Below are 11,623 nucleotides of genomic sequence, written 5' to 3' on the forward strand. Positions count from 1 at the left end.
CGTGATTACACAAGGTTCAGTTGACCTTTGTGTATTGAGTCATGGTCAGCGTGTTAGCAAACAAGAGAACAACAATGGTCTTGTTCTTTTCTGGGGTTAGTTTTAGACAATCCTGGTACCTTAGTCATAAAGGGAACGTCATGATTTTCCAACCTGGATCCTACCTTCTGATTCTTTTGGGTTGAAGGGACTGATGCAGACAACAGCTGATGAAATGGGTCCAGTATCTAGTGAAGCTGTGAAAATGGGCTGCCATGTTCTCCTTTGGGGCAGTAGCGCCCATAAATGTTCACATCCTCTAGAGGTGAGGCTTTTTTGCCTCCTGGCTCATATTATATTCTCACATCATGGAAAGTATCTCACAGAGAAATAAAACATGTTTCTTAACATTTTGCCTGATCACTCTCTGTTGTAATTGTGTCCAAGGCTCACTAGAGGAGTATTGTAAGAGTTGACTTTTTTCAGGAAGAGAGCGGTGAAACAAGACCTTGAGGGACAACAAAATCCTAGACCTAAAATGACGTCCACTTATAGGAAAATAGTGTCCAGGTTGAAAAATCCAGGTAAATTTAAAGGAAAAAAGTTTTCCTTTACTGTGTGTGTGTAAATAGTAACTTCCCCTTGTGACAGCTGGCATGTGACTTCCAGTGTCTGACTGTGAGACTCAAAGGTCACATGATTGGCCGTCGCTCCACCCCTGCAGGCAACAGGAAACACATCCACCGCTGTGTGGAGCCACGCCGTGTGGCAGCGTGTCACACCTCACCTTTAGGACAGCGTCTGTTAATGCAGGTCACGCATGGCCTTCTCTTCGTCATGACCAAACATGAACCAGCTCCTGGACAACGACGTCGGACGAGTTCCACTTTATTCAAGTACCTGCCTCAACTGTAACGTAGATGAGTCCTCATGAGTCTAGCAATGTGAACGAGAGGAGAGACGGACTCTAGACGGGCGTCTCTAGACGGGGGTCTCTAAACAGTGGTCTCTAGACAGTGGTCTCTAGACGGTCTCTAGACAGTGGTCTCTAGACGGTGGTCTCTAGACAGTGGTCTCTAGACAGTGGTCTCTAAACAGTGGTCTCTAGACGGTGGTCTCTAAACAGTGGTCTCTAGACAGTGGTCTCTAAACAGTGGTCTCTAGACGGTCTCTAAACAGTGGTCTCTAAACAGTGGTCTCTAGACAGTGGTCTCTAGACAGTGGTCTCTAGACTGTGGTCTCTAAACAGTGGTCTCTAAACAGTGGTCTCTAGACGGTCTCTAAACGGTGGTCTCTAGACGGTGGTCTCTAGACGGTGGTCTCTAGACAGTGGTCTCTATACGGTGGTCTCTAAACGGTGGTCTCTAAACAGTGGTCTCTAAACAGTGGTCTCTAGACAGTGGTCTCTAAACAGTGGTCTCTAGACGGTCTCTAAACAGTGGTCTCTAAACAGTGGTCTCTAGACAGTGGTCTCTAGACAGTGGTCTCTAGACGGTCCGAAAGCAGAATTTCTCATTTGATCCACATCCAACTGCTGCTTGTTTGAATAAACCTGGGGTGAATGTGTGTGTGAGCAGAACAGTCAGGCTGCCAGTCTGGGTACCCCTTCCTAAAGCCTGCCCCCCTGTGTAGTCCGAGTCGTCTTTATGACACAGAACCCCTCCAACAACAAACCAGCTCCAGGCGTCTTCTGAACGCAGCCTCTGGGGCTCATGAGACGGAGCTGGAACCCGGGCAGGCGCCGTTAGGGGCATGTTTACAGGGTTAGGGTTCCCAATGGTTGTGTTTCTTTGGTGAGCTGTGTCACACTGTCCAAACCCTCGGACCCTCTCCACCCGGCACCTCTACACTGAGCAGGAGACACGGAGCTGTTGTGATGTGACTCAAACTGCAGGCTGATTTACTGGCAACACAATTAAGATAATTATGAAGACAATAACATTGAGATTGAAAACATATTGACACATCTGTCTGGTCATCATGAGGGTCACTTGAACAGAGAAAGTGAACGAGCCATCACTAGTTGTGTCGTTAACAACAGACAAAAACTGTTTCATACGTGGAAGATGAAGCCTTATTTAAGGTATATTATTGAATATATTAAATACCATCCGCTATGTTTAATATACAGAGACAATAGCCATGACATTTCACAAAAAGGGTCTTTATTTACACGATTGTTTTCATCCTTTCTCCTGTAAAGGTGAGCTTCACAATATATGCAACGGTATCAAAGCTACTGATATACTAAAGCATTGCTCCAAATGCCCTCTGTAGTAAAATACACCTCAATCCAAACCAATAAGCATTAAACCAGCTCCCCACTCTCTGTAGCCCCTCCCTCTCCCTTCAGAACCCCCCCTCATCCCATCCACAGCCCGACGTTAAACCTTCTGCCACTGCTGGGCGTCAGAGGAGCCGGCCTGCAGGCCAGAGAAGAAGACCTGGTAGCGGTGCTTCCACATGATGAAGGTCCCGGCCACGCAGACCACCGCCTGCAGCAGGTTCAGCACGATCTGGACCAGGAAGTACGCTGGGAGCGTCCCCGTGACCACGGCGCAGTCTCCCACCCCCTGGTAGGTGAAGGTGCGGGCGACGGGGTCCTCCGGGTCCAGGGTGCACACGCAGTCCCCCTGGCCCGCCTGCCTGCAGTGGAGGCTGCTGGCCTGGGCGTAGTGGTGGCCGGCGAACGCTATGACCAGCACGGAGACCACCAGGCCCACGGCACACAGGATCAGGTAGAGCAGCTGAGGGAGGGATGGTTACTCAGTAGGCTGATGGCCGCTGCTTATGGGAGTTATTAAAGGAAGGGTTCAGTATCTGATCTTCTACAAGCCCATACCCCCAACACCCTCTTCTGCTTAATGAAGTCTTGAAATTTTGTAATAACATTGACGTGTTCAATCCCATTGCTTTGTTGTGTAGCCCAGGAGACCGCTGGTGAGTCCCTAGTCTGACCCCATAACCCCCTCTGTGTGACAAATTAAAAAGACGACCAGGGATTTATGCAATTACACAATCCCCATTACACCAAACACAATTAACCTTCTACTTAATCCTAATGTAACACACAACACAACGCACATCTGATGATTGTTGAACACTGCTTGTGGAAGGATGCAAGCGATGGCCATGTGTTGCTTTGAGGTGAACTGTGTGTTGACATGAGAGCAGCCTTTACTTCAGGCTGATGGTGGAGTGAATACATACAGAGGTCCAGCTTTAAGAAACACCCAGATGCAGCTTGGCTAACAGCAGTCAACAATAACGATCACTTTGTTACGAAACACTCATGTAGTGATGACTCTGAGGAGGCCTTCAGCCATTTGACAAAGACCTTATTTTAGTCTGATTAAATAAACAGAACTGTACTCTGTGTATCCTCATAGAAAGAAACTATTTGTTTGTGATTGAATGTCTTACTACAGCTATTTAAAGTTTGTGCTTACAGCTTTAGGACTTTCTAGCCAAAATGACATTTTCTGAAAATATGATGGCTGGCTGATGATCATATTTCTAAACATTGAATCCACTGATATGGTTCAACTGGTATTAATCAATGAATGCACGAGGAGCAGACCTATACACCTGTTAACATTTAGAAGTTACCAATTTAAATATCTTGGAAGGTGGAGAAGGGAAAGTGACACTAATTCATGTTGGTAAATGTTGCATAAGGGTTGTAGGTTCAACGCTCACCTGCTCCTGAAATATTCTATATTACATCTATAACTGCCTGACCAGTTCTGTGTGACTGAGGGCATTTCAAATGGGATGAAGGAATACATCCCCAGGTACTTCTGATCTGTTTATCGAACAGTGCCCTCATGAAGGTCCTTGAGTTTGAATGGCTGTATGCTAATCACTACTAACCCTGTCCTGCTGCTTCCACTCGGCTCAATGAAGAACAATAATGGGCTTTGGGTAACTGTCTTCAAATGCATCTGCACGCATATAGCCAATAAGGCGACACGCTAAAGTCCCATTTAGACCTCTGTACTGATAGATTGTCTGGACGAGAGGGAACCTTTATCAAACATCTTTTGATAAAGGTGCCATATCGTTGGTGCCTGATCAAAATGTAGATGGCTCTCCCTGCAGAGACACAAGGCGGTCGTCATGCCAACGCTATAGCAAACCAAAGCCGCCCACCGGTGCGTCCTGTACAAGATATGTTTTTCTTTTCTTTTTTTCAGCCATCCGTTCTGATGCACATTGAACTGAGAGCCAGGTGTGATTGGTTAGGAGGTCCCTCGTCGTCCCCTACGGCGTGGTGGTTACCTTGGCGATGAACTGCTTGGCGGTCCTCTCCTCTGGGACGTAGGTGATGCAGTACAGGACGAAGCCCACCATGGAGGTTAAACACAGCTGTACACAAGACAGCACAAGGTTCATTCACTCCTATTGACCACTGTGGTGTCTCTGTAACATGTTGTTGCTGCCATTAAAGCCTCTAATGGAGTGGGACTGGAGAGCATTCAACTGTCATCTGATTACATTAGGACACCGTGGCAAACCGGGATGCTTTCCTCCGCAGTGGAATAATATGCACACTCATTGTAAGACACAAGGTATGCTGTCTCTGTTTCCCCCGCCCCCCCCCCCCCCCCCCACACACACACACACACACACACACACACACACACACACGCCTCTCTCTGTGGTGGAATTGGAGTCTTGTGACCAGCATGCCCTCTTCCATTCTGTTCTACGGTCCTGGACTGGAAGAAGACTTTCACTCTCCCTCTGAATCCCATGAGCAGCTCACTCCACTACAGTGTCCGCACATATATATATATGCATTAAATGTATACTATTTATTTGTGAGTGCATTTTTTTTTTTTTCCCATGGAACAATACTGGAGCCTATAATTATTGCATCGTATAGATAAAGTCCACAAGTGTATGAAGCACATATCTCACTGCTGTTGTGAAGAGTATGAATTGGTAACTATTATTTGATGCTGATTTTTCGCAGATTTGATTATCGCACCAAGAAAGTCTAAAACACTCACCAGACCGAGCCAACACCACAGACTGAAGGGTAGGTTCAAGCGTCTGAGAGTTGACAGATATTTGAAAAGGCACACAGCCAACAGAATGAAACGAGGAGCAGAGGAGCCAAACTCCATCTGTCCCCAGAACAGCGATCTACAGAGTTACCATGCAACCTTCTCACCCAGCCACAATGTAGACGGAGTCAGTCCTTTACGTGGCTATGGGTCATGCATTACCACACACACACACACACACACACACACACACACACACACACACACACACACACACACACATTCACAGATTACAGCGAGTGTGGCATTGTGAGGAGGAGGAGGAGGAGGAGGAGGAGGAGGAGGAGGACGGGGGAGCTTACGATGATCCCGGCCCAGTGGGGGGTCTCCCTGGCTCTGAGGGAGCTGCAGGCGGCCAGCGTGAGGAAGGCCACCACGGCGGTGCTGAGGCCCAGCAGCAGCTGCAGCGCCGCCACCACTAGGGGGAAACGGCAGCCGCAGCAGGGGGGCGACTCGGCCGGCCCGCGACGCTCCTCCCTCTCCTGGAAGATGGGCCTCTTGTCCTTCTGGTGGTCGTCGGACGAGCCCCTCGTCCCCAGGCCCATGGTCGCTGTCTGTCGCTAGCCCTTAAGTCTTCACACTACAGCCTCCACGCCCCCTCTGTCCCCCGCACTCTGCTCACTGGGGGTTCTGTTGGGTTCTGTTGGGTTCTGTTGGGCTCTGTTGGGCTCTGTTGGGCTCTGTTGTTGTCTCTTGTTGTTTTGTGCTGTGTTGCTGAGTGTGTCTCAGACCCAGACGCCCTTGTCTGCTTCTGCTGCCTCTCTCTCCCACTCTCTCCCACACTGCGGCTCAGAGGCTGCTGGGGCCAGAAAAAGAACGGTGAACTAATATGGAAAACATTTGGCTTGTATTTCCCCAGCAGCTCCAGTGCCACATATAGCAGAGCGGGGCAGGAGGGGCCGGGGGGCCGCAGAGGGGTACTCCCACGTACCACGGCCGGCGCTGGGGTACAAGCAGCTGTGGTTCTGCACAGGGTTGATCCACAGGTGGTGCGGAGCTCCTCCAGCAGTGGGGCCGTCTCCTAGGGTCACAACACACGGAGGAGAACACGCTGCAGGCAGCGGGGAGTCACATGATTTAGAAAAATAAGTCATCTATGATCATGAGACTTCAAAAGATGAGGCTTTTTAATGGGCTGTGAAGATGATAGGAAGGCGTGGAAACGGCTGACAACGCCTGACTGCTTGCGGCAGAGATTTTGTAAAAAGTATGTTTATATATAAAAGAGGCAATTTCACTAATATGCGAACAAAACATCAACATACAAATATTGTAAATATTTAAAGTACATTATTATAGTAACATATGATATGTTACAAAATGGTAACCAGTAAAATACATTCAGAGGTCATCAGACCAGGAGGTCAACAGAGGTCATCAGACCAGGAGATCATCAGACCAGGAGATCAACAGAGGTCATCAGACCAGGAGATCATCAGACCAGGAGATCAACAGAGGTCATCAGACCAGGAGGTCAACAGAGGTCATCAGACCAGGAGATCAACAGAGGTCATCAGACCAGGAGATCAACAGAGGTCATCAGACCAGGAGGTCAACAGAGGTCATCAGACCAGGAGGTCAACAGAGGTCATCAGACCAGGAGGTCAACCATGAAGAGGGTTCATGTGATGAAGAGGGTTCATGTGATGAAGAGGGTTCATGTGATGAAGAGGGTTCATGTGATACCTGAGGATGATTGACGTGATACTTCATGTGATAATTGAAGAGGATTCATACCTGCATGATGCGTGCGTGGAGACTTGATACATGGAGAGTTCACGCGCTCGGAGGGTGAGCAGGGAACTGCCGCGGACGTGTCTGAGGCACACGCCAGCCGTCATGGTTACTGACGACGCGTTCTGCAGTGGAGCTGGCGCTCTGAGCAGAGGGCTGTGTGACCCGCCATTCAAAACACTGGTCTAAATACCAGGTGAAGACTTGTCCGGGACATTTTCCTTCACGTTTGCTTTTCCTACACCTTCTCCTCCAATCAGAACGACTTGAGCTGAATGAGATAGTGGTGCAGCTATAGGGTGGAGTAATTCCAGTGGTGTGGGGGTGGTGGTGGTGGTGGTGCTGGTGTTGGTGGTGAAGGTGCTGTTAGTGGTGGTGGTGGTGTGGGGGGGGGGGCTGGTGGTGCTGGTGGGGGGGCTGGTGGTGCTGGTGTTGTTGTTAGTGCTGCTGCTGCTGCTGCTGCTGCTGCTGCACCGTGCAGGCGGCGCGCCGCACCGCACGTGAGTTGGAATCTATTCTTGCCGGGGTCGCGCGTGCGCTCTCGCCACCGCGCGGCTCCGCCAAGCGGCGCGCGGGAGGAAGCGGCCGTCAGTGTGAATCACGGAGTCGCGGGAGGAGGTCGCTGTAACACAATCCACCGTCACAACTTATGGATGACAGGATCCCGCTGGAGGAAAGGCAGTTCATGGAGCACACCGACTTCTTAGGGTTGGTGGCGCTTTGTCTATTCATACATTTGATATGACTTTACGCTATATGTGTGTGTGTTGATGTACTAACGGAGCGTCTCCTCCAGGATGGAGTACCCCTCTCTCTACATCTGCAAGTCGAAGAGGGCGATGAAGCGGGAGGATGGCGGGAAGGTGCGCTATGGATCTAACTCTGTGTGATGGGTGCTCCTCTCACTCCGCTGTGTGTGATGGGTGCTCCTCTCACTCCGCTGTGTGTGATGGGTGCTCCTTTCACTCCGCTGTGTGTGATTTGTGCTCCTTTCACTCCTCTCACTCCGCTGTGATGGGTGCTGCTCTCACTCCGCGCTGTGTGATGGGTGCTCCTCTCACTCCGCGCTGTGTGATGGGTGCTCCTCTGTCTCCTCTCTCTCCCCTCACTCCTCTCACTCCTCTCACTCCGCTCTGTGATTGACAGGACGCCTATAAGTTGCCCCACCGGCTGATCGAGAAGAAGCGACGGGACCGGATCAACGAGTGCATCGGGCAGCTGAAGGACCTGCTGCCGGACCACCTCAAGCTGGCGGTGAGCTCCCTGCCCCGCACTGGGTGGTGATGACCCGCTGTCGGTGTGAACTGTAACATGACGTCCCCGTCCCCCTAGACCCTGTCTGTATGAACTGTAACCTGACGTCCCCGTCCCCCTAGACCCTGTCTGTATGAACTGTAACCTGACGTCCCCGTCCCCCTAGACCCTGTCTGTATGAACTGTAACCTGACGTCCCCGTCCCCGCAGACCCTGGGTCACCTGGAGAAGGCGGTGGTTCTGGAGCTGACGCTGAAACACCTGAACGCGCTGACCGCGGTCACAGAGCAACAGCACCACAAGATCGCCGCCTTACAGCGCGGTGAGCTGTGTGTGTGTGTGTGTGTGTGTGTGTGTGTGTGTGTGTGTGTGTGTGTGTGTGTGTGTGTGTGTGTGTGTGTGTGTGTGTGTGTGTGTGTGTGTGTGTGTGTGTGTGTGTGCGGTCCCGCTTAACGTCGTGCGTCGTGTCCTAATAGGTGATCAATCGATGAAGTCTTCGATCCACGCCGATCTGGACGCTTTCCAGTCCGGGTTCCAAGCGTGCGCCAAGGAGGTTCTGCATTACCTGAACAAGTTCGAGAACTGGTCGAGCCGCGAGCAGAGGTGCACGCAGCTCGTCTGCCATCTGCACGCGGTGCTGGCGCAGCTCCCGCCCGCCGGAGGGGCGCCGCGGCCCGGGCCGCAGCGGCCGCCCAGCGGCGGAGCGCAGCCGGAGCTGGACGCGCACAGAGCCGACGGACCGGCCGACGCACAGGCCGACGGACAGGCCCACTGCGTTCCCGTCATCCAGAGGACCGGGGAGCTGAACGAGAACGACACGGACACGGACAGCGGGTACGGGGGGGAGGCGGACAAACACCACGGCGCCAATGCAGGATGCGAGCGCGCGGCGGAGAAGGCGCAGGGGGGACACCGGGCGGTTAAGATCAAACAGGAGTTTGGAGACGATAGGGTGGCCAAAAAAACCAAGATGAGCTGTTCTGTGAACGGACTGGTCGGGGCAGACCCCTCCAAACCGGACCTGGCGCTCATGAGTTCTCTGATGGGACTACCTGGCGTGGGACAGCACGCGCCGTTCTGCGTGCCTTTCTACTTCATCAACCCGTCCGCCGCCGCGTCCTACATGCCTTTTTTCGATAAAAGCAACCTTGACAAATACGTGTATCCAGCGGCGGCGGCAGCGGCGGCCGCGGCCGCCCTGACAGCCCCGTTCCCTTGGCTCTACCCCGGGATTCCCGGGATACCCGCTGGGCACGCCGCCGCTGCGGCAGCAGCCGCGACCGCGGCGGCGTGCGCGGGTATCCCGGGTCTGTCTGCAGAGAAGCGCGCCAACCCGGGGAGCTTCTCCCTCTCCCGGGACCCTCAGTCCCCCGACAGGGAGGCGGAGGTGGGCTCACCTGACGACAGAGAGGAGGGTCACGAGAGCGAGGATGATGAGGGTCGTGATGACTGTGGTGGTGGTGATGATGATGATGATGACGATGAAGATGATGATGATGTTGTAAGCGACATGTCCAATGAGACAAAACTCACATAATCCTTTACGCGCGGTCTCTGTGCTTGTACAACTGGCTCCTTTGTCTGTGAAGCCTGTTAATCTGCGCGTTCTGCTTAAAGAAGTGATCTATACTTGTTGTTATGAAGCTTATTTTAAGCGACTACTTTTAAGACACATTTTCACAGTGGAATTTATCATATCTTCAGAAAGCAGGGGACATTTATGATAGTGCGTGCCTTTTGCACCTATAATCAATTTGAATGATAATCGACAATGATTGATTTACCAATAATGTCTGTATTGTCCGTGGGGCACATTGGACTTCTTTTGCTTTCTTGGACTATGAAACATTTTGGCTTCAACGCCGCCAGACCTCAGACTGAACCGAGCTTAACAACCGACCCTGGATCTGTCCTTTACATCCATGTCCCTGATCTGTCCCTGATCTGTCCCTGATCTGTCCCTGATCTGTCCCTGGATCTGTCCCTGGATCTGTCCCCTGCTCTGCCCCCGACTGATATTCTTATTGACTGGAAACTTGTTTTATTCAAGAAAATGTAAATATAATGCAGTATGGAAAGTGTTAAAGAAAGTGTCAGGCCAGAGCATACCTCACGCTGCCCTGTAGGGGACTCCTGTTCTGCCCACAGCTCAGAGAGATGGACATGGGTTTGTGGAAGGAAGGAACTGGCTCTTTTCTTTAAAGATCTAGGTGTAACTTTCAAGGTATTCATCTTTTTAAGGTGAGACGGTATATGAGTTTAGATGTCTTGTTGCTAACGTAGGCCAGACGTTCACAGTTCATAGGGTCACCCTGACCAGCAGACTGCAGTCATCTATACCTCCATGAAGCAGGGCAGCGGATAGCACTTTAAACAACCTTTTATATTGAATGTACATGGATTTTTCCCAGCGGTTGAGGTTTGTATGAAGGACAAACTCTAATCTTTGAGAGGTGAATTGCACTTTTCTCTGCCTTTGAATACCTCCCAGCCCCCTTGAAATCAAAGTACTTTTATATATACACACTATATAAATGTATATTTAAGTCTTGTTTATAGAAAACAATTGTTTAAACCTTGTCTTTCTGTATGATAAGTTACTAATTGATGAGCGGGGGCCAGAGGTGTTGTGGTCGCTAGAGGAACCCCTCGGAGGCGGGCAGACAGAGATGATGATGATCCACAGCGACGCTTCACATATGAATGTTATTATGTCCTGTTCCCTCAACATGTTGCCCACGTTTCCTTGAAGGCCTCTCCTCTCGTGAGGCTCATTAAGTTCTCCTGAGATGAGACAAGGTTTTATCTCATGGTCATGCTTCTGTATTCTGTTCTTTTTCTTCATTTTCTGCCTCAAATCTGCCATATCCTCAATTGTTCTATAACGTGTTATTATGTGTTGTAAATAGCTTTTTGTGAAGAGATCATGGACTATATACTAAGTCCATGTTTAGAAGGCTATGGACTTTTGAAAACAGATTTGTCTTAGCAACTGTTGCACACTTTGGTTTATTCCCTACACATGAGTTGTTCTAAATTATTGCTAATGAATTGTAAAATAAATATGAAAAACAAACTTTCGTTATGCCTTATTTTAACAAATGTCATAACTCAACACACAAACACACATTCAATTATATTTAATTAATCACAGAAACATACATTATATAACAGATGAGCCGGTGGGGCCTTGCAGAGTGGTGGACCGTCCCTTTAAGGACGTGAGAAGTCTCCAGCCAATCAGGATGGCTCAACCAGGAGGGATACAGTACAGGGTCTGCTCCTTTTACGCACCAGGGCTTAGGTTCATCTTCACTAGTTTAGTTACTACCCGCGGCCTGGTACATATACACATATACCTCCCTGTATTAGCACCCTTATCTTAACTATAAGCACCCCACATTAGCACCCTTATCTTTACTGTCAGTGTCATTCATTGGTTTTCGTTTTCCTATTTGACAAAGTGCACCCATGGTTTGAGTGAATGTTTGTGCTGTGGTTAAATAAGGTTTGATTGATAGGATGAATCCTATGTGGCAGCTTATTGAGTGCTTAAATGTAAGGTGTCTTTTCATGAGTTTTCA

At 50.0% G+C, this 11,623-nt stretch overlaps 2 protein-coding genes across 2 annotated transcripts; one reads left to right on the top strand and one right to left on the bottom strand.

Moving 5' to 3' along the window:
- Nucleotides 1–2,162: 2,162 nt before the first annotated feature.
- sspn (sarcospan (Kras oncogene-associated gene)) lies at nt 2,163–5,845 on the bottom strand. The gene is made up of 3 exons (XM_084476972.1): nt 5,354–5,845; nt 4,261–4,347; nt 2,163–2,726 (listed from the first exon to the last, which is right to left on the bottom strand). The coding sequence occupies exons 1-3, from the start codon at nt 5,594–5,596 to the stop codon at nt 2,364–2,366; spliced, it is 693 nt and encodes a 230-aa protein (XP_084333098.1). The 5' UTR covers nt 5,597–5,845; the 3' UTR covers nt 2,163–2,363.
- A 1,550-nt stretch (nt 5,846–7,395) lies between these two features.
- On the top strand, nt 7,396–9,576 carry bhlhe41 (basic helix-loop-helix family, member e41; the record flags this gene model as incomplete). The annotated part of the gene is made up of 5 exons (XM_084476974.1): nt 7,396–7,493; nt 7,582–7,648; nt 7,932–8,039; nt 8,250–8,361; nt 8,516–9,576. Exons 1-5 carry the CDS (start codon nt 7,435–7,437, stop codon nt 9,574–9,576), a joined length of 1,407 nt encoding a protein of 468 aa, XP_084333100.1. The 5' UTR covers nt 7,396–7,434.
- Nucleotides 9,577–11,623: the final 2,047 nt, after the last annotated feature.

The sequence above is a fragment of the Micromesistius poutassou genome (genome assembly GCF_964030765.1).
Source record: "Micromesistius poutassou genome assembly, chromosome: 13".
Lineage (NCBI taxonomy): Eukaryota > Metazoa > Chordata > Actinopteri > Gadiformes > Gadidae > Micromesistius > Micromesistius poutassou.

Coding starts and splice junctions, on each gene's coding strand:
- sspn (XM_084476972.1), bottom strand. CDS start 5,596: ATGGGCCTGGGGACGAGGGGCTCGTCCGACGACCACCAGAAGGACAAG. Junction 4,348..5,353: donor CCCACTGGGCCGGGATCATC/GTAAGCTCCCCC, acceptor TCTTGTGTACAG/CTGTGTTTAACCTCCATGGT. Junction 2,727..4,260: donor CCAAGCAGTTCATCGCCAAG/GTAACCACCACG, acceptor TCCCTCCCTCAG/CTGCTCTACCTGATCCTGTG.